The sequence below is a fragment of the Callospermophilus lateralis genome, chromosome 4 (assembly GCF_048772815.1).
Source record: "Callospermophilus lateralis isolate mCalLat2 chromosome 4, mCalLat2.hap1, whole genome shotgun sequence".
Lineage (NCBI taxonomy): Eukaryota > Metazoa > Chordata > Mammalia > Rodentia > Sciuridae > Callospermophilus > Callospermophilus lateralis.
In genome coordinates this window covers 93,799,129-93,821,722 of record NC_135308.1, presented here as the reverse complement: position 1 = coordinate 93,821,722, position 22,594 = coordinate 93,799,129, and the positions used below count along the sequence as shown (strand labels likewise).

At 37.1% G+C, this 22,594-nt stretch overlaps 1 protein-coding gene across 3 annotated transcripts in view; it reads right to left on the bottom strand.

Moving 5' to 3' along the window:
- Bmal2 (basic helix-loop-helix ARNT like 2) overlaps nucleotides 1-22,594 on the bottom strand; it is a 43,780-nt gene that overhangs the window by 9,921 nt on the left and 11,265 nt on the right. For all 3 annotated transcript variants that reach the window (XM_077109234.1, XM_077109236.1, XM_077109235.1), the window contains 9 exons: nucleotides 19,109-19,188; nucleotides 17,400-17,492; nucleotides 15,684-15,801; nucleotides 14,731-14,874; nucleotides 9,486-9,726; nucleotides 8,923-9,029; nucleotides 7,537-7,687; nucleotides 6,423-6,481; nucleotides 5,213-5,321 (listed from right to left, as the gene is read on the bottom strand). In XM_077109234.1, the coding sequence (XP_076965349.1) occupies nucleotides 5,213-5,321; nucleotides 6,423-6,481; nucleotides 7,537-7,687; nucleotides 8,923-9,029; nucleotides 9,486-9,726; nucleotides 14,731-14,874; nucleotides 15,684-15,801; nucleotides 17,400-17,492; nucleotides 19,109-19,188 (1,102 nt within the window). The remainder of the gene's footprint in view (nucleotides 1-5,212; nucleotides 5,322-6,422; nucleotides 6,482-7,536; nucleotides 7,688-8,922; nucleotides 9,030-9,485; nucleotides 9,727-14,730; nucleotides 14,875-15,683; nucleotides 15,802-17,399; nucleotides 17,493-19,108; nucleotides 19,189-22,594) is intronic.

The following is a 22,594-nucleotide window of genomic DNA, read 5'->3' as shown; positions in this document are numbered from 1 at the left end:
GGATTGGGTCAGTAGAAGGGTGGGTCTGGTACCCAGATTTAAAGAGGCCAACCTGGTCCATGTGGTTGGGCCAGGATCCTGGTTCAGGAGGGTATATTTAGCTCTCTGGTGTAGTCCTGGGTTCCTGGGGATGAGCTCAGAGCCCGAGTATACAGGGGTCAGCTGAGCGCTGCAGTAGTTCTAGAGTCCAGGTCCACATTGGCAGTTGTAGAGTCCTGCCCCATGTATACTGGCCCAGTACCAGGGTCTACTGAAGAAGACCTGATCTAATCTCTGGGTGCATCAAGACCAGAGACTGAGTTGATGGTGCAATCTTAGGGCATGGGGCTTTGAGGACAGACCTGGCTTCAGATTTCATAGAGCTAGGCCTATGCTGGTGTCCACAGTGAAGTTGAGTGCTCACTTTACTCTCCTTCCCTCACATGGATTCTTTAGCTCTTGTGATGGTATTTTCATGAACATAAAGTTGTTTGTGTTAATGTTTCTGAAAGGAAAAGGGCACTTAAAGTCCTATTCTGCCATCTTTCTGACATCACTATTGGTTCATATTTTAAAATCACTACCTGCTCATTTAGTCTTGCATTAATGAAGAAAAATATCCTATCCCTCATGCCTTTCACTCCAAATTAACGTTCTGAATCATGGTTGTCTTCATATTAGTCCCCTGCAAAAACAAATCTAAGTCCTACTTTACCTTAGTGAGAACTCCTCATTGCTCACCTCTCAATTGAATGTGCTTGTCCTTTGAAACCAACATGTTTTTCCTTCTCACCTCTATACATTAACTGAGGTGCCACCATATAGAAATGCCCTCCCTGCTGTATTGTGAACTTTCTGACAGAACCCAACTGTCAACACATGGCTCTATTTTCACTTATGATGTTCCTATAACATGGTCAAATAATTTTCAAAAACAGTGCCAAGAAAATTCAATGGGGGAAAAGGGTAGTCTTTTCAATAAACATTATAGAAAAACTGGATACCCACATGCAAAAGAATGAAGTTGAGGGCTGGGGATGTGGCTCAAGCGGTAGTGCACTCGCCTGGCATGTGTGCGACCCAAGTTCGATCCTCAGCACCACATACAAACAAAGATGTTGTGTCCACCAAAAAAACTAAACAATAAATATTAAAAAAAAATTCTCTCTCTCTCTCTCATTAAAAAAAAAAAGTCAAGAATAAAGTTGAACTCTTACTTTAGTACAAAAACATCAAAGACTAAACTTAAGTCCTCAAACTCTAAAATTCATAGAAGAAAATAGTGGAATAGCTTATAACATTGAATTTGGCACCAATTTTTTTGGATATGACACCCAAAACCAAGAAAGGAGATATCAAAAGAAAGTGGATAAATTTGGACATCAGAAACAAAACTTTTGTGCAAAACAAAACAAAACAAAACAAACAAAACATAACAACAACAACAACAAAAAAACAGCAAAAAGGCAAACCATAGATTGAGAGGAAATACTTGCAAATCATTTATCTGATTGAGGGCTAATGTCCAGAATATATAAGCTACTTGTACAAACCCAACATCAAAACAACCGTATTACAAAATGGGCAAAGGACCTGAATAGACAATACTCCAAAGAAGGGAGACTAAGGGCCAATGAACATGTGAAAAAAATTCTCAACATCAGTAATCACTAGGCAAATGCAAATCAAAACCAAAAACAGATGCCACTTTACATCCATTAAGATGGCTATTATCAAAAACAAAGCAAAATTACAAGCATTGGTGGGAATGTGGAGAAATTAAAACTCTTGTGCATTGCTGGTGAGAATGTAAAATAGTGTAATGTAAAATGGAAACAGTATGGTGGCTCCTCAAAAAAAAAATAAAAATAGAAATAGCAGATAATCTAACAATTCTACTTCTGGGTTTTTCAATTCAAAGGAATTGAAAGCAAGGACTCAAACAGATATTTGTACATCCATGTTCATAGCAGCATTACTCATAATAGCCAAAAGGTGGAAACAACCCAGGAGTCTATTCATCCACTGATAAACAAAATGGGGTACACACATACAATGAAATATGAGTCAGCCTTAAAAGAAAATTCTTTCACATGCTATAACATGGATAAACCTTTAAAGCATCATGTCACAAAAGAACAAGTACTGTCTAATTCCACGCACAGGGTACTCAGAGTAATAAAATTCATAGACCTAAAATAGAATGGTGGTTGCTAGGGATTAGAAGAAGGGGGTATAGGAGTTTTTGCTTAAAGAGTACAGAGCTTCATTTTTGCAAAATGAAAAAGTTCTGGCAGTAGTGGTGATAGCTGTGCTAAATGTGCCGATATTTAATGCTAATAAACTATACATTTAAAAAGAGAAAAAATAAAATGCACATCCAGATCCACTAATGTCTTTTCCATTGCCTAGGTCACTGAGTTGTTAAGATGGATCCTGTAATGAAAGTCAGTCTAGGATTAGATGCCAAAAATGCAAACCACACATTTGAGCAACTAATCAGGTACTATGTGATAAAATCAGTTTTACACTGTATGTTTGTGATGAGATTTATAATCAAAGCACATGATGAAACATGTTTTACAACTGAAGTATTAAAGTACTTAGTACAAAGTTTAAGTATTCAATAAGTATTTGTTCATTAAATAGGCAAATCAAAGGCAAATGGCAAGTGTCTCAGTAGTGATTTTTTTTTCAATTTAAAATTCTTAAAAATTGCTAAAAATTAAAATTGTACAAAGTCAAATAAAAAATAAAAGATAAAAATATCACTCTTTTATATCTACTGTCACCTAATACCCAGTCCCAAATATGAAAGGTAGCCAGTTTGAACAAATTTTTCATATTGCCATATATTATATTATAGACTCAGAGGTTTCTTCTCTATAACTGCAAAATCTCAAACACCCTGAAAATAGGAAGATTTTTCTAAAATCATTTAGTAGCAAAATCTGAACTCAGAAAAATCTAACTTTGACTGATATTTTTTAAAAATTCCATTTTATGTTATTTAATGAGTATTTACATGCTTCACTCCAAAAATCTATTTTTATCTTCTAGAATGGAAAATTTCCAACAGATTTAAAAAAAAAAAGAGATGGTATGAGGAAATCTCGTGTACTCCCAAACAGCTTCAATACTTATTAACTCTTTCTTAATCTTATTGAATGTAGATATCCACAAGCTCTTATTTCTCTTTTGCCCTTAGGATTATTTTGAAGCATATCCCACTTTTCCACTTAAACCATATCTACCTCTCATGGCAGAAGTACTGATGCAAATGACTTGCCCATGATACAAGTGTTCTCTGGAGGTGTTACACATAACCCTTAAAAAGGTGGGGTGGGAATTCCCAAACACTATTTTTCTTTTTTTAAAATTTAATTAATTTATTTTTATGTGGTGGTGAGGATTGAACCCAGTGCCTCACGTGTGCTTTAGGCAAGCGCTCTACAACCCCCAGCTACAGCCTCAGCCCCCAAACATGATTTTTCTAAAATCCAAAGAAATCGAGTTCTAAATAATTCTGAGTTCAAAACATGTGGTCCCAAGGGTTTTAGGTGGGCAATTATGAACCTGCATACACACATATTCACATATATCCACATATTTTTCCTCATACAAGTTTGTTATTCTACATGTTATTTTTTTTTCTATTCCTATGCCTTTTGCTATTTACCATATATTTCAATCTTTCCATATTAGCATAACAGAATTACCCATCTTTAAACAGTTGCAGAGTATTCTACTGTATGGATATACTAAGAATTATGAATTATGGTTATGATAAATATTTAACAAATAGTAAAGCAAAAAAAACAGCCTTGCTCATAGATCTTTATACAGATGTTTAAGAACATGTGCTTCTGGGGTAGAATTGATGAGTTTGAGGTTATATATACATTTACATTTTTTAATGAATATTGTCTAATTGTCCTCCAAAGTCACTGTATTAATATACATTCACACACCTTATGATGTCTGTTTTCTTACTCTTTCACCAATACTGAGTATCAACTTTCAAATCTTTGTAATCTTCTAAGTGTAAAAAGTACCAACCTCATTTAATTTAATGTGTGTATATTTAACTGAATAGAGATGAGTAATTTTTAAAGTTTCTCAGCCATTTGATTTTTATATTCTCTTCATATCTGCTAATGCTTTTAAAAATTGAATTTTGATTATTAAAACTTTTTTATACTATGAAGTTTAATATGCAGTTATGTAAAGTTTAATACATACATACATTTTTATAAAAGTTCATATAACAAAGTTAAAGATAAATCAAACTAGAAAATGTTCATTTCATGATAGTTTGAATATCTTAATATATGAGGAGTTTTATAGCATAAAGAATAGTTATAAAAAGTTTTAATATATAAATTCTTATAAAGTTTGCATCTATGTACTAAACTTGATGCACAGTATGGCTTATTTCCACTTACTGATTTAAAAAGCCACTTTTACTATACAGTAACTTTCCATATGCATTTGAGTCCATTTTGGAAAACTAATCTTTTACATTAATCTATTTGTGGGTTGTACCAAAATATAGTGATTATAGCTTTAAAACATTTTTTAGTCTCTGACAGGGTTAGTCTCATTTTATTTTATTTTAGTTTTGAAGTTTTCTAGACATTTTAATATAAGTAGTGTCATTTGTCACTTATTTTTACCTGATTCAGGTCAGTCTAAGGACACTGAATTTTATATCAAATTTTCACAATCAAAAACAACTATGTCATAAAAGTTATTTGAGTTACCTTTTCTGTATCTTTGTAAATATTAAAAGTGGTTGTTGTTTTATGTAGGTCTGGACACTTTCCTTTTTTATTTTATTTTGGATGGTGCTGGTCAAACCCAGGACCTTATACATGCCAGGTAAATAGTCTACCATTGAGCTACACCTCAGCCTCAGCCCTGGACACTTCTTATGAAATCTATAGGGCTGGAGTTGTGGTAGAGTGCTTGTCTGGCATGTGTGAGGCACTGAGTTCAATTGTCAGCACTGCATATAAATAAATCAATTAAATAAAAGATCCATTGACAATTAAGAAATATTTTTTAAAAGTTTGTAACTTAAAAAATATATATTTTTAATATTGTTCTAGTGTTAATCTCTTCCATTATGTTAGTAAACTGGCTATTTGCTTATAGAAAAACTGATGTTTGTATGTTGGTTTTGTAAATGATAAATTTACTTGTGAAAATATATGCAGCAATAAAGCATTACCTTTGTAAATTCAGAACTTCATTTGCAATGTCTGTTCCGATACTGCCAGCACCAAGTACAGTTCCAGTAGACATTCCAGGCACATGGATGCAAGATTGCTTAGGGGATTCTAAACAACAGCAAAAGAAAAATAATTCAATTGAGACTTTTAAAAAGTATGTAACTTTGGTTAATAACTTTCTTTTTTTTTTTCAGTTTTCCAGATATTTTTTCTTTTGTTTTTCATTGATTTTATTTTTTAAATTACACGACAGTGGAATGCATTACAATTCTTATTACACTTAGAGAGCACAATTTTCCATATATTGTATATAAAGCATGTTCACACCAATTCATGTCTTTATACATGTACTTTTTTTTTAACATTACAATTCTTATTATGCATATATACCACAATTTTTCATATGGTTAATAACTTTCAACTCAAATAATTTTCTAGTTTTCTTTCTCCTCCTACTTTCATCTCCATACGAAGGCCTGAGAAATACTACTTTATTTCTCATATTTCCTAATATTTTTATTACACAAATATGTTAGTACAACCCTGTGGTTAAAAACTACCATATTTCACCAATAATCATTACAGATTTTATGCCAAAATTTTTTTCAAAATAGTGGGGTGCCAACATTATGTAAAATTAAAAAAAAAATAGAAATTGTGCTGGTATTACTTAAAAATCATTCATTACTAAACTGTCTTTGGTGCAACCTTAGGATACATGGAATCCACGTAAATGAGGTGGTAACAATTATGTGGTGAAATATGGTAACAGATAAGCAAAAGCTGCCCTTAATACTTTTAATTTCTGCAACAGATGTTTAACAAACACCACAACAGACAAGGGACGACACTGGCTGCCAGGGAAGGCTGTTAAAACATTATTCCTGCTCCTGAAGCCAGGGGGAGCCCAACAAATGCACAACTCATGGCAACACAATGAAGGCTGTAACCCAAGTGTGAACAAAGAGCTGTGGGCATTCTAAAGGAGACATGGTGGCACTCCTGGGAGTTTCCAAGGGGGTACCTATTTCCCTGTGAACTTACTCCCAAATGTGGGATGCCGATAAGCCACCCATAGAAGTCTTCTAATTTCACCTTGAAATTTTCCCCTCTCCAAGACAGAAAAAAATAGTAACTGCATAATACTATTAAGTAATAGTCTTAATGGTCTTAGCAACAAGTCTTCCACCAACTAAAACCTAAACTTACCTTCTGATGATTGAGAGCTGCAGTGAAATAATGAAGCTCCTCTGGTCTCACTATGCCCCCTAGAATTTAGAAAAAAATAGGTGATTCTTTTCCCCCTAAGATAAAGAAAATTGTTAAAACAACTACATTAAGCTCCATGCATTTGATTGTCAATTCTTGGCCCATTTAATGTTTTATGTTCATGTTAATGTACATATTGTTAATATCACCACATCAAGGTATTTGATATGCTAATTATCAGGGCCATTGCCAAATATCCTATTAAGTATATGGTCTCACAGTAACAAATTCTCAGTTCCTATCCTAGTGATAAGAAGGCAAAGATTACTGGAATAAGTGACAGGCAATGTTTGAGATAAATTTTTGGTGCTTTTTTTTATATACCAAATATTGCAGATAATAAAATCAATAGCCGGGCATGGTGGTACACGCCTGAAATCCCAGCAGCTCGGGAGGCTGAGGCAAGAGGATTGCAAGTTCAAAGCCAGCCTCAGCAACTTAGTGAGACCCTGTCTTAAAATAAAAAATAAAAAGGGTTGGGATGCGGCTCAGTAGTTAAGCCCCTCTGGGTTCAAATCCCTTATACCCAATCAATTAATCAATCAATAGGTCTAATAAAACCTTATAGCATCATAAAAGAGAAACTTGTAGAAAAACAATAAAACTTAGAACAGGGCCATGGGAACATACTGTTGCCAGTCAGGAAAAGTGGGCTCTTCCTTCAGGCTGACACAGCTATAGACAGTGTTGCCTAGCAACACTTGGGCTGGATTTCTACTCACTCAGTCACATGTGGCACCCAGACTGAGAGGATGTACATGCAAAATGACATGCAGTTTAAGGACAAGACAAGATCATGAAGGGTAGGAAGGAAATGCCTAGATAAATGCTTTTACCATCATGTATTACACCAAGCAAAAGTACATTACAAAAGAGCAAACTTTTAGTTTAATTGGGGGAACTATTGCCAATGAACAACTCAGAACACAGCGGGCCCTCTGCATCCTCAAGTTCTGCATCCATGGATTCTACCAACTGCAGACTGAAAATATTTAGGGGGAAAAATTGCATCCATTTGAAATTAATATGAAGGTCTTAAAAGTAAAGTACTTACAAAACTAGTGTGTTGACAGACACAATATATTCTAGTTCTCTGGTCCAAGGATTAGTGAAACTAAACCACTGGCTTTTTAAAGTTACAAAGGAGCCATCTTTCACTCTGAATTTGTATGAGTCTGTAAATATTTTCTCCTTACTCTGTAGAACTTAACAAGAAAAAAACATTATTAAATATTAATCAAATTAAATATTAAATTAAAAATTTAACAAAATTAATCTGTAGCAACTGGAGAAATGCAAATGAAAACTACTCTAAGATTTCATCTCACTCCAGTCAGAATGGCAATTATCAAGAATACAAGCAATAATAAGTGTTGGCAAGGATATGGGGGGAAAAAGTACACTCATACGTTGCTGGTGGGACTGCAAATCGGTGCAACCACTTTGGAAAGCAGTATGGAGATTCCTCAGAAAACTTGGAATGGAATCACCATTTGACCCAGCTATCCCACTCCTTGCTTTACACCCAAAGGACTTAAAATCAGCATACTACAGTAATATAGCTATATAGAAGTTTATAGCAGTTCAATTCACAATAGCTAAACTATGGGACCAACTTAGATGTCCTTCAACAGATGAATGGATAAAGAAAATGTGATACATATACACAATGGAATATTACTCAGTCTTAAAGAATAAAATTATGGCATTTGTAAATATGGATAGTACAAGAGAATATCATTTTAAATGAAATAAGCCAATCCCCCCAAACCAAAGGCCTAATGTTTTCTCTGATCAGCAGATGCTGATCCATACTGGGGAGGGGGAGGGAACAATGAAGGGACTTTAGATTGTACAGAGGGGAGTGAGGGGAGGAGAGGGGCAGTGGGGATGGGAAGGATGGTGGAATGAGACAGACATTATTACCCTACATACGTGTATGATTACACTACTGGAGTGATTCTGCACCACATTCAGCCTGAGGAATGAGCAGTTGTGCTCCATTTGTGGACAATGTTTCAAAATGAATTCTATTGTGGGCTGGGGATGTGGCTCAAGCGGTAGCGCGCTCGCCTGGCATGCGTGCGGCCCGGGTTCGATCCTCAGCACCACATACAAACAAAGATGTTGTGTACGTCGAGACTAAAAAATAAATATTAAAAAAATTCTCTCTCTCTCTCTCTCTTTTAAAAAAAATGCATTCTACTGTTACGTATAACTAATTAGAACAAATTTAAAAATTTAATAAAATTAGATATAATTAAAAACTAAATAGTAATTAAGTACTAATAAAATAATAGCCAATAAGTATAAGTCACCATAAAAATCAATTCCTTGAAGAATGATTCATATTACTAATTTCACAGGAGGAGAAATTTAAGAGTTGAAGCTGTAATAAAAAAAATCACCCAAAGAGTACTCAGCTCAGGGCACAGCGTACCTGCTTTGTGCTTGTCAGTCAGGTTACTATGGTCATCTTGATGAAAATATTCATAACAAGAAGTTCCCAAAAGTTCCTGAGGCAAATATCCTAAAATGGCTGTTGCTCTGGTTTTAAAATTGAAAACAAACTTCAGAATTGGTGAGTGCACTCCCTCCCAGAACACTGGAGACCCATCTGTGGTCAGAATAGTGGGGCTGTGGCCTTGGGGATGAGTGACCACTAGGCTGCCCTTGGCGGCTCTAGCCAGGACTAGGGCTGCACACCAGAACAGTCACACAGACACAGCCCCCAACCCAACCCCAGGAGCGCCCTTCCTACTCCCCATCAAAACTGTGGCCACTAGCCAGGCCCAGTCTCCGCCTTACTGGTTAACAAATATTTTCCCAATTTATATTTTTGCTTGAACAAATTTACTGACACATCCATACCCTTATCTCACCTAAACTTTATTCTCTGCTCTGAAGCCCTTAAAAAAAACCCAGCAGTACTACTAAACTACAGCTTTCATAGCCTCAAACACCCCATCGAACGCTACATCTTTACATCATGTAAATGTTTACCTTTGGTCTACGTACACAAATTTTCCATTCATTGCAAACCGTGTTATGAATTCAGTTGGTTTCACTTTAATTTCTCCACTGTTCTGTGGGACAATATACGGATGCAATCTTCCAATGGCAACGAGGCAGGTAAAATGACTGTTGTCTTTCTTGTTGTCCCTCTCCTCTTCCATTCCAACCATATTTGGAGGCCAGCTTCTCAGGTAACCAGTGCAGTGGATGGTACAGAATTTTCTATGATCTAATTAAACATTTTTAGAAAATGACATTTGCATAATTATAAACTCTAAAACTTCTTACTTTGGCATTTACAGTAATTATAATGGCTGTGAAATGGTCTTTAAATATGCTACAGTGAAAGGGGAAGGGAATCGCATCAAAAAGAAACCATCAAGGACAACCCCTAGGGGGCTCCCCTCTCACCCATGCAAGAGTTCTGTTTCTATTCTACACAACTGAATAATAAATCCTACTCCTTTCATTCTTAAAAAAAAAAAAAAAAAAGCTGGGAACAGTGGCACATGCCTGTAATCTCAGCAGCTAGGGAGGCTGAGGCAGGAGGATGGCAAGTTCAAAGCCAACCTCAGCAACGGCAAGGCACTAAGCAACTCAGGGAGACCCCGTCTCTAAATAAAATACAAAATAGTGCTGGGGATGTGGCTCAGTGGTCGAGTTCAGTGCCCCTGAGTTCAGTTCTCGGTACCCCTCCAAAAAATATTTGATCTTGTTATTTAATGATTTTATTGATAGGTGTTCCCCCCCACCCCAGAAACTAAATCAAATTATGTCAGAAAAGTAACTGATTGCTTTAATTTAGGATTAAGTAGGCCTATACTTTTTATATTCCAAGTCAGTTCTGTTTTTGTGGTATTAGGGGTCTGATCCAGAGCTTTGGCTATACCTAGGCCAGGTCTCTATTAGTAAGCTACATCCCTAGACCTTTTCATTTTATTTTGAGCAAAGTTTTGCTAAGTTGCTGAAGCTGACCTTAAATTTGAGTTCTTCCTGCCTCAGCCTCCAGTAGTTGGGACTATAGGCATGTGCCAATGCTCCCAGTTTCCCAGGGTTTTAAATTATAATAATTATCTCTTAGAAAAAGTTAAATTTCATGTATTTTAGCTTATTAATTTTGGGGGTATATTATAGTTTATATTCATAAGCTTAAAAAGAACATTTAAATCATTATGCATACATTCTTAAATTTCCTATGTTAGCACTTTAATAATAGATATACATGGTATATTATAGAAATATTTTAGGGAATATTTGGATAAATGTAATAAAAGGTAAAGATAAAATCTACCTAAAAAAATAACTTTTCAGAAAAATCCCAAGCAATGAACTCATAAGGAACAGCCTGTCAAACAGGTCTACTAGAATAAAAAACTGAAAATATCCATATGCTCAAATATCAGGAAGTGCCTAAGAAAACAATGAAATACAACACAGGCCTAAAAGATGGGCGGTATACAGTTCATAGCAGTCCTCCAAAAAGGGGATTTAGGAGGTAAAAAGTAGAGGGAGAGAAGGGAAAAGTCTTTTAAACAACTTGTTTGTGATCAGATTTAGGAAAATCCAGAACAAGCTTTGTTTTACATTGGCATTATTTGGAAAGACTGTTATCATAATAAATCTTAAAAAGAAAAAAAAAATTTAAGTGGAAGACCAAATGGGTTATCTTAAAAAGAGCAAGGTGATAACTGCAAACATGTCTAGAAGACATGTGCCATCCTGTTTTAAGTGCTTTAAATGTATAACTTATTCTATCCTCAGAGTCCTGTGTGAGGTTCTAATATTACCCTCATTGTCTTGGGAACCAGGGTTAATGCCAAAATTGCAGCAGGTACAGGGTGCAGCTGAGGTTTACATCCAAACAGGCTGGTCCAGAGCCCGGATCCTGAGCTACTCATGCCATGCTGTTTGACAGTGAATGCTCTATTATGGGAGGTACTCAGACAGGAGGTGGAGGGCACAGGTACAAAAGGGTGTTCCCAGTCAGAGGGAACAGCCAGAGCAAACAGATGAGACAGTAATCAGATGTGGCTAATGCAGAGGCTGCATGGGTAACAGCTGGAGAATAAAGCAGGGAACACCCTTGAGGTCTTATAAACCATACACAAGACCTTGCATTCAACACCCAATAGACATCATCTTTTCCACATCCATGGATGCCTCAAATAACAAAACTCATGATCCCTTCCAACCTCAGATAGAGTCTTTATCACTTCTTCCCTAGCCTGATTCATGCCACCACAATTAACCCAGGCAGTTAAATGAGAAACCTAGAACTATTCCATGCTCTTTCCTTTACATCACCCTGATGTCCAACATAACTCAAAGGAATTAATATAGGGATAATCATATATACAACATTTTCATTCATATTAACAAAATTAGGTGGTAGTCAAAAATAATAAGCCTTGCTGGGTGCAGTGCAGTGATGAACACCTGTAATTTTAGCTACTTGGGAGGCTTAGGTAGAGGAGTGTCAAGTTGGAGGCCAGCCTCAGCAACTTAGTGAGACCCTGTTTAAAACTAAAAAGGACTGGGGATATAGCTTGTTGGTAAAGCACCCCTGGGTTCAATCTCCAGTACCAAAACAAACAAACAAAACCCAGACTGGCTGAATAAAACAATATGAAATATTGTTTTTATTTTGTTTTAAATAAACAATATTTTATGCTGCCTATAGTAAGCTTTCTATACCAATAAAGAAAGAGACAAAGTGAAAATGATATTCCAAGCAAATGGGATCTTAAAGCAATTAGGAATAGCTACACTTACACCTGGCAAACGAGACTAAGACAAAAACTAACAAGAATCCAAGAAGGTCGCTAATGATCAAGGGATTGATTCACCAAGAAGACAAATGTAAATCCGTACATACCTAATGTTCGAGCACCAGATTTTATAAAACAAACACTATTAGACCTAAAGGGGGAGAGAGGCGCCAATACAATCATACTAGGGGATTTTAGTACCCACTCTCACTGATAGACAGATTCATCCACAAAAGTCAACAAAGAAACTAAATGATCTATGAAATGAACTTTTACAGAAAATTCCAGCCAACAGCTGCAGAATACATATTTTTTTCATCAATACATGTTATTTTCTCTAGAACAGACCATATGTTAGGTCACCAAACAAGTGTGACCAAGGGCCAGGGACAAGAAATACCTTTCCAAGGTATTCATTCTCTCCTTGTTCTCTTTCATTTTTCCTTCTCTTCCTTCTGAGCCACAAATACTAGCTATTGTTTCAGTGCCCCCTGGGAGCCAAACACTAATGAGCCACATGAAAGAGAACTGCACTCCTAGTCTTCATCAGCTCAGTTCAGGCTGCCATAACAAAACACCACACACAGGCCCAAACAAGCAATTTTCTTACAGTGCTAGAGGCTAGACATCTAAGATCAAGGAACTGGCAGGCTTGGTTTCTCCTGAGGCCTCTCTCCTTGGCTTACGGATGGCCTTTCTCTGGGTGGACGAACAACTCTAGAGTCTCCTAGTCTTCCTCTGAGGACCCCAGTCCTATTGGGCAAAGGCTGTACCATTAAGCCCTTGTTTAACCCCATCACCTCTTTAACGCCTCTGGCTATAAATACAGTCACAGGGAGGTTAGAACTTCAACAGACAAATTTGGGGCAAACATAATTCAGTCCATAACACTCACTTTCTGTAAATTAAGAGGAACTTGCCTAAGGGTGCACAGTTCTTAAGTGGCAGACCTGACACTAAAATCCTAGGGAATTCAGAGCCCAGGCCCTTCCAACTGTGCCCTAAGGCTACCCACCAGCATTTCTGTTGTGAGGTAGAACCCACAACCAGAACCTGGAGCATCTTTGATTCTAAATAGAGGTAAGAATAGTATTTTCATGGGGCTGAGGGAGAGCTCAGTGGTAGAGTGCTTGCCTAGCATACTTGAGGCCCTGGGTTCTATCCCCAGCACCAAAAAAACAACAACAAAAAGTTTTCATGAGGATTAATTCACTTAGCATAGTATCTGGTACAAGGTAAATGCTTATTGAGTGGATATGAGTGGTTATCATCTTAGGTGGTTGTCAAAAACAATTCAGACCAAAATTTTTAAGTTAAATCCTGTAGCTCCACACAAAAAGCCTCCTAAAGGATAAGAAAACAAATCTCAAGTTGAAATTTGAATTAAAAAATCCTATATAGCTTAGTATATTCTTTTTTAAAAAAAATATTTATTTTTCAGTTTTCGGCGGACACAACATCTTTGTTTGTATGTGGTGCTGAGGATTGAACCTGGGCCGCACGCATGCCAGGCGAGCGCGCTACCGCTTGAGCCACATCCCCAGCCCCAGCTTAGTATATTCTTAGGCAAAAAAAGTTATAAGATATTTTGCAGTTCCTAAAATTCCCTCACAAAGTTAAACAAATGAGTTTTTAACCAACTCATAAAGCATCTGCAAGATGAATGTAGAAAAGAATTGCAAGACAAATATTTCCCAAAGAACCACAATGTCACGAGAATTAAAACCACATCTTGAATATTTTAAGAAACTTTCGCTGAAATTAATCAAAAAAGGCTATTGTGCCATTAACATTTGTGTGTGTGTGTGTGTGTGTGTGTGTTTAAAACTTTTTTAAAAAAAGATCTTTTATATTTTAAAAAGGAACAGTGGAGTATCATAACAAAATTTTCATCTCCATCTCTGGTCATCTCCTTTAATAGCTCCCAAACTATAATTTCTTTTCTTTTTTAAAAATATTTTTATATGTATGGACCTTTATTTTATTCATTTATTTATATGTGGTGCTGATAATCGAACCCAATGTCTCATACATGCTAGGAAAGTGCTCTACCACTGAGCCACAACCCCAGCCCCCAAACTATAATTTCAGCAGCACTATTAAAATCTTGGTCAATGAAGAAAATATGTAATTACCTGATACATTTGAAAGATACAATGAACCAATCTAAATAATTATGGTTAAAAAACAATCTTATGGGCTGGGGTTGTGGCTCAGCGGTATAGTGCTTGCCTCACATGCATGAGGCACTGATTTAATCCTCAGCACCACATAAAAATAAAATACAGATACTGTGTCCCACTAAAACTAAAAAAATAAATATTAAAAAAATCTTATTTTCTTAGGTGTTTTTGGTCTTGAAGCCCTGACTATACATTTTACTTTTTTTTCTGTATGGAAAGTATTTAGGACATTAAAATTTGCATCTATGCTACAAATCACTTGACATTTCAAAAGGATCATACCTTTCTTCTTTAAGTTGGATAAACATCCGTGTTCTTCTTTGACAGAGATTTTACAGCTCTTTATTCGGCAGAAGAAAGATCGTCTGGAGCCAGAATACACACGTGTCCTTCCAGCGTGACAATTACTGTGAACGGGCAAACCAGCTTTGGCAGAAGGGGGCAAGAGAAGAGGTGGAAAGGAATATTTTCAAATACTTTTAAAATTTACCTCCTGATGTTTTCTGATCACCTACAGTTTTTTAACAAATTGAGAAAATAAATGATTATTTAAAGCAACATCATGATTATACAATAAATCCTGAACTGAACATACCAAAAAGTGTGGTTGTCAAGCAATCACATTGGACATTTCAAAACACTTGCAGTTTTTCTCCCCCACCATGGGGTGGATAATAAACTTATATGAAATAAAATATTGAATTAAAAAAATAAAGAAAAACTTCACTACAACCACTGTCAGAGGCATAGAATTTTTATATCATATTGGCACTTAGCATTTTCAGAGATTAAGTATTTTCACAGAATATAAAGAATTAATCTACTTCCTGAGACCAGTTAGTATAACACAAGGTCTTTCATACTAAAAAGAACTAACTCAGGTATTGTCTCTTAGCATATACCTAAGTAATGAAAACTCCAACAATTGTTTTTACCCCAAACAATATCTTCTTAGAAAAATTCATTTGCTTATAAAAAATAATGACTATGAATCAGTCATATGTTTCCCAAAGCACCTTCATTTGAATTGATCGCTATACTTATTTTCAGGTGTCTGTGTAAGTCTAGGAATTCTCTATATGGCTATGTATTTTTCACCCTCTAGAGCTGGTGAACATAAAGTTCACTAATTCTCTTCTTGATAAAACCTTAATTAGCTGGTTTAAAAAAATGTACAGCTGTACTTTCAGGTAACAATTATATTTATAGAAAATGGTAAATAAATGAGTACTTACTTTTGGCATCTATTAGCTTCTCTCTTGGTGAAATATCAGAAGAAGAAAGTTGTTCCTTTACTTTGGCAACATCTTTTGGATGTAAGAAGTCAAATAAGCTTTGTCCCGTCAAACTAGCCTATTCATAAGGCAGAGGTGCATTTAAAAATCAGTGCCACATTTTTTTACATTTCCTCACACAGACATATGATAAATATTCCCTGTTAAAGGCTGATTTTTCTTAAGCTCAAAGATATATGTTCACTACATGGTGAGACATTGTCTAAGTCAGTGTTAGAAGCATGGTGATATTTGTAGACAGAAAAAGTACATGCACTCAGAACTATTCTTGGATACACACAAACCATATACAAATGCCTAATTCCCAATATTCAGTTAAATCTTGTTACTGTTTTTAACATTCCCCCATTTTACATAGTATGTATAAATCACTATGATTTACTTTGAGCTTTTTTATCCTTGATAAAAGCAAAAAGATTACATTATAGAATATGTAAATCACAGAATATCCAATTTTAGGGTATAAGATCGCTATACTCTAAACAAACATAATACTAAAAAAAAAAACAAAAAAAACCCTCTCACTTCCCTGTCTGACTACAATGATCATACCTCTTCTGAACTCCTGTATTACCCAGGTAGACATTCCTGTAGCAGGTGGAACAGATGGACCAGCTGACACAAGAAGACAGAGAGACTAGAAAACTAGCAACCTGACTTATGTACTAGGGTGTGTGTTTGGCTGATATAAGTGTATGTCCATAACTCTCTACTTTGGAGCAAGTCAGGTTTCTGAATCTGAAAAGCCAACTAGATCCTGTTATCACAGGAATCCCAACATCTTCCTGAGTAGCCAGTGAGCCATTGAAATGGGTTCTGATGTGAAAGTCAGTGTCCAGTGGAGCTGAACTCCGTGCCACTGATTTGGAACTTAAATGCTACCCTGTATCATCAGTTAGCTTGGTGTGTGTATGGTGATCTCCAACTCCAATTAAAAAGGAGTCATCAGGTCTTGTACCACTCCTGTGCCCCCAGCTGTCACAGCTGCATGATTAACTGGTTCTCAATCCTTCTGCATAAAGGCTTATAATACATCTTTTCTAATATTTAACCCATTACCTATAAATGCCTCATATCCTCCCAACCTTGAAAACAGAGAGGAAATAATGGGGGTTACTCAAGATCAAAGCTGTGGTCTACCTGATTTCTAGTTTATTCACTCTGTCTGATTAGTTTCACTACTGTAGTTTTTGAGTAGCTAGTTGAAATTAAACAGTGCTCAGGAATGAGGTAAGCCAGTTACACAAAAGATGTACCTTGGATTTGTTGCCAGAGCTGAAATCAAGAGATATTATGCAATGTATATAACTTAATAATGAGCAATAATGTTGTCTCTTGACATACAGAAGGGTGACTAACACTTTTCAGACACTCCAGTTTGGTATCTTTTTTAGTCACTGTACCCTGAGAGACAGGTATAATTATTATTTCCCATATTTACATAGAAGGAGGCTGGGGTTCAAGAAAATTAGCCTGCTAAAAGTCAAGAAAAGAACACAGATGTCAGTAATAAAAACCTACCCTCTTTCCAAGTACCTTCTTCTAATTTAGCAAAACCTAATCCCCCATACCATGGATTAGTTGTTTAGAAATAGCTTCAGAAATATGTATTGTTCAAAAAATTAAACATTGGAAAACATCTTTAGTTTTCGATACCTGATCATAATTAAGTACTTTGGAGACTGACTTAGAAACGAAGAGAATTTTTCCTCTTTCACATCCAACCACAAACAGGAAGCCTTCTGCAGTCTAGGATTTAAAAAAAAAAAAAAAACACAATAAAGTGTAAAATATCTTATGTCTTACATTAGTTCAGATGTTAAGGAAAATATGTGGCAATAAAATCAAGAGTGCTTAGCGAGATGGTAAAAATCAATTTTAAGAATTTTTAAAAAAAATATTTCTTTTAGTTTTCAATAGAGCGTTATTTTATTTATTTATATGCGGTGCTGAGAATTGAACCCAGGGCCTCACATGTGCTAGGCAAGCACTCTATCACTGAGCCCCAGCCCCAGCCCAAGAAAATTTATTAAGATGTAAAGATTGATAGATGATCAAACTGAATCCTAGCTTATGTTTTTGACATGGAAGCTTTAGCTGTGGAACGTTCAGTTCAGATATTTTCTAATATAAAAATTACCTTGATCAAATTCTACTCTCCTACATACAGGAAGTCTAGTCATCAAAAAAAAAAAAACCCCACCCATAGTGAGGATGGAGGGTGTGCCAAGGTGAGGGCATTGCGCAGGTCAGGAAAGGTTGGACATGCGTCACTGGACACGTTCACGACACTTTCACATACATTCTGAATAATGCGACCACTCATTCAAAAACAGACTAAAAATTCTAACATATCCTCATCTCCCATGATATCTACCCGACAAATTCCCCTGTGATGCAGCCAATAGGGAAATGGAGATGAACAAACACAGAACAGGAGTCTGGCACTCCTACTTGGCATTCCTTGAACTTATTTTTTACCAGTTGGAAACGAGTGAGGTGAATTAGGCAGAAATATTCGGGGGAAGGGGGGTGGGATCCACAGTTATATGTATGAAGTTATGACTGAAAAAAAAATACAAAGATTTGTGAGAAAGCTTCCCAGAAATACATTTCCCTATGTTTAAAAATTATTATTTTGTTATCTGCAAAAATTCCTATTTATTCATGTTAGGAATACTCTATTTACATTTCATGGTTTAAAGAAAAGAATAACTTCATAAAAAAACAAACAAGAACAACAAAATCTAAGGGCTGGGGATAGTAGAGCACTTGCCCAGCATGTACGAGGCTCTGGGTCCAATCTCTAGCACCGAAAGCAAAATTAAAAAACCTTAACGAAAAATAAAGAAAATCATGAAAACATATTTGAAGACTGTTTAACAAGAGTACAGCTTGAAGCTCATGTCATAGCAGATGACCAAGACACTTATCATCTGCCCAGGATAAGCCAATCACATGTCACATCTTCCATGGCAAACCTCCAAATGGTGACTCTGAATCCTCACACATATGGAAGAATGAGGACAGAAATGCATAGACTAACAACCCATTCTGCAAGCAGTGACTGTTAATGATCAGAGAACAAGATCCTGAGGAACAGGACACTAGTTAGAAAGCTCTGAAGAGGTGACAATAGTGGGGACGTGTAAGGAGTTCACGTTCCAGACAGGCGACAGGGCCCATCCTTCATCTCTCCTTCACTAATGAGGCACGCCAATTTCTGTCTTCAATTTCTATATTAGAAGAAATGTGGTAGGATACACATTCTGTATTCTGTGTGTTTGAACAGAAGCAAAGAAAATCTGCCTCCCACTCAGAAATGAAGGGACAAATACAACTTAGACATATATCCCTTCACTTACCTTAAGGATTAGGTGCCTGAGTTCATTATCCTGAATAAATGAAGGTCTATAGTGATCTCCTAAGTAAGAATTTGTCATGCCTAAAAATAAACAGACCAAGAAATTATTGAAAATAGAGTGGAGAGGGAAATGAGGTAAGTTCTCAGTGAGCCCTAGCAAGGATGCTGGCGCTACTGAGGAGGAGGATGGCGGGGGAGCATTTTCTCTTCTGTAAACTTTCTCTTCTTCCATTATTACTAGATTAAAAACCTTGCTTTGGGGTTGTAAATCCTTGGAACTACTCATTCCTTTGTATTCAAATTCACAAATAATAAAAGCTTTAAAAAGCTTTATAAAATGCATGTGCAACAATATTCAAGAATACAGAAGAGTTAATTTGATAATTTCTTAACTTATTAAAACTCCATAAGAATTCCCCTGGATGGGGAAAGCCTGGAAATGTAAACAAATTTTATGGATTTGTAGTATTTTCAACTAAAAAAACTCCTTCAAAGATTACATGGAGACTTTAATAATATACAAAAACTATGTAAAATACAAATGAAATAATTCATTTTGAACCCCTAACTCAGAGATCATTATATTGAAATTAAAGCCTCTAAAGCAAATGAAACATTGGAAACAAAGAGAAGGACCAAAACCTGGGTAAAAGTTTGACCAGAGACCAGCAAGAACCCAAACTACCCGTGTTGAGAGCATCCAACCCCGACATGTGATAGCCCTTTGTGGTCACAAGGGGGCGCAAAGGCTGAGCCATAGAACCAAAGTGCAAGATCCCCAGGGCAATTGTGATGGAGAAGCAAATCCACTTTCCCCAACTCCCTTTGAAAGAGTTAGGTGGGGATAACACCCCAAGACATTTTAACCACAAATTGACCCTTGAATAGACCTGCAGCCCACACTCACTGATAACTAAATGACAGGGGACAGAAAACCAAAAGCACTTCATGGTGAGTGGGTTACATTTTCCCAGACTAGTAGCATCCCGAAAAGCCCAGCATAAGCAAAGGAAAATCTCCTCTGTCCAAAAGAACAAGCATCATAGGCCTCAAAGAATTCCCCTGAATGATTTCTCCTTTGTTATTACGACACAGCACCTGGTGGACTGTAGCAGGAGGGAGTTGAGAAAGAACTGAAAGACACTCAGACAGGGTTCAGGGCCAGGGTACAGCAGTGGAGAGATTGTGAACACAGCGGGGACATTTCTAGGTCTGGCTTGAAGCAAGATTGGCAGAGCACATACAGCAGAAGCAAGTTAGGGAAAGCCTGTCAGTGAAAATCCCAAAATGAGCGTCCTGCACGCTGGGGAGGAAGCACATGTTGAAGAGAAAGGAGGGCAGAGCAGGTAGGGCTGAGGCTACAGCAGGTTAGCCAACACCACAGATGCTGAGATATTAGATAGAGCCACGAGCTCTAACCCACCTGCTTTCAGAATTCCAACAGCAAAAACGACAAGGCAGCATGACTGCTTCACTTTCCCACAATGTTGGTTATGGGTGGCAGAACTCAAAGTGACCCCAAATGACAATTACCAACACTCTTACTACCACCTTCCCCATTAGAAAACTATGCTAGCAATTCATATGTATTAATTTGTTTACTTTTTCAAAAATATTTTTTTAGTTCTTGGTGGACTTTTATTTATTTAATTAATTTATTTATGTATATGTTTGGTGCTGCGAATCGAACCCCAAGCCTCACACATACCAGGCAAGCACTCTACTACTGAGCCACAACCTCAGCCCCTAATTCTTTACTCTTAAAAAACGACCCCAAAGGCAGATGCATCATCCCCATTCTAGACACATGGAAATTGAGTATTAGAATGTCAAATGGCTTGTGGAAATCACAGTTATGAAATTCAAGGAGTCTGGATTAGGAAGTTTGCCACCAGGGCCTACACACATGAACCACTCCACTCTGCCACCACTGGCAAACAGACTGCAGACACAGGATGCTCACAGGCTCTCTGGAAGCACACGCTGCAGAGCTGGGCCTCTCCAGACGTGGTCTGCAGACCACAGGCATCAGCAAACCGCGGGGAGATGAGGTCAGAATTTAAGAATAAGCAGTTATGACAGTTTTACAGAAGTGCTAACATTTTCATGTCATCTAAGCCCTTGATTATTTTTCCAGTTATCAACTGTATTCTACAATAGGTGGGGAGTAGCAGCAGGTTACACTGGTCCCCCACCCATTTAGTGAAGAGTGTAGTGGGGAAAAAAAATATTTAAACAATGGTCTGCCTTTAAAGTAATTATGGTATGGACCAAGACACATGGTTCACGTGCAGCCCTTGAAAACCCAGCTCCTACACTTCCGCAGAGCAAGCCTGGTATACTCTACCAAGTGCACTGGATGCAGATCCGATGGCCTATGTCATCTCATGTAAGGGGGAGCAGCACTGACTGAAGGACCTGGTGAGGCTGTATGGACGAGCACCTGACCACTCACTTCAGCTCAGAAGGACTGAAGGCAAAAATTGACACTCTGCTGCAAGGAATCCCCCATGGATTTAGAGAGTGCCTCCTCCCCGCCAAGCTCCCATGGCTCCCAAGCTACACTCAGACCTCGGCTGGGACATTTACCACAGCAGGTTTTAATGATTTTGCCATCAGTCTGTCCCCCTTGACTGGCCATGAACCCACAGAGGGCAGAACCTTGACTCATTCATTTTTAAACCCTAGCACAGAGCAGGCATATAGTTCAATTCGTTGGCTGATCCCTAGCTTAGGTTCTCCTTTCTCAGGACTAACGTGAAAATACATGAGTAATTTCAAGGCTGCAATCAAATGACCTCCGTTGAGCCTGCAAATTTTCATTGCTACAAGATTCAAGGGAAATGTTGCATACACTTTTTGCAAGTCCACTTGTGGGCAAAAGAGAACTTTACTGCACAACAGACTATTATGAAAGTAAGATTTCCAATCACGCTCCCAAAAGGAAGCAGCCTCAGGAGTAATACTGCTGTCCTCTAAGTTGCTTCAACTGGACCTGGCAAAGTCTCTGAAGGAGGTCCATGTAATTTCCTTTTCCCTGAAATAGATGTTCTCTGAAAAAGATGGCGTGCAGTGTAGGACAGAGATCTAGACTAAGCCCCTTGGTCAACCTTTGTTCATTCCTTTTTTATACATTTTGAGCCAAATTTTGCCATCATCTTTTAGATCTTTACAAATCTTCAGAGTCTCCTCTGTGGTCTTCAGCTTGCTACTCTGCCAGGTCTTGTTTTCTCAACCCAAGTTTGTATCAAAAATATTACAATAATCTAAAACTCAATTTTCTACTTCATTACCCAGCCCCTCAAATTAGACTGGAGTTATTCCTAAACCAGGTATGGTTTCTGCTATAATGTAGACACATATGCATTTATTATGCTTCAATTTAAAAGTTAGACTGAACTTGGGGGACTGCTAGTGTCAGACACAAGTACACACACACCAAAAGGCAAGGACAAAGGACTTGGTACGTGGGAGGATACCTGAGACT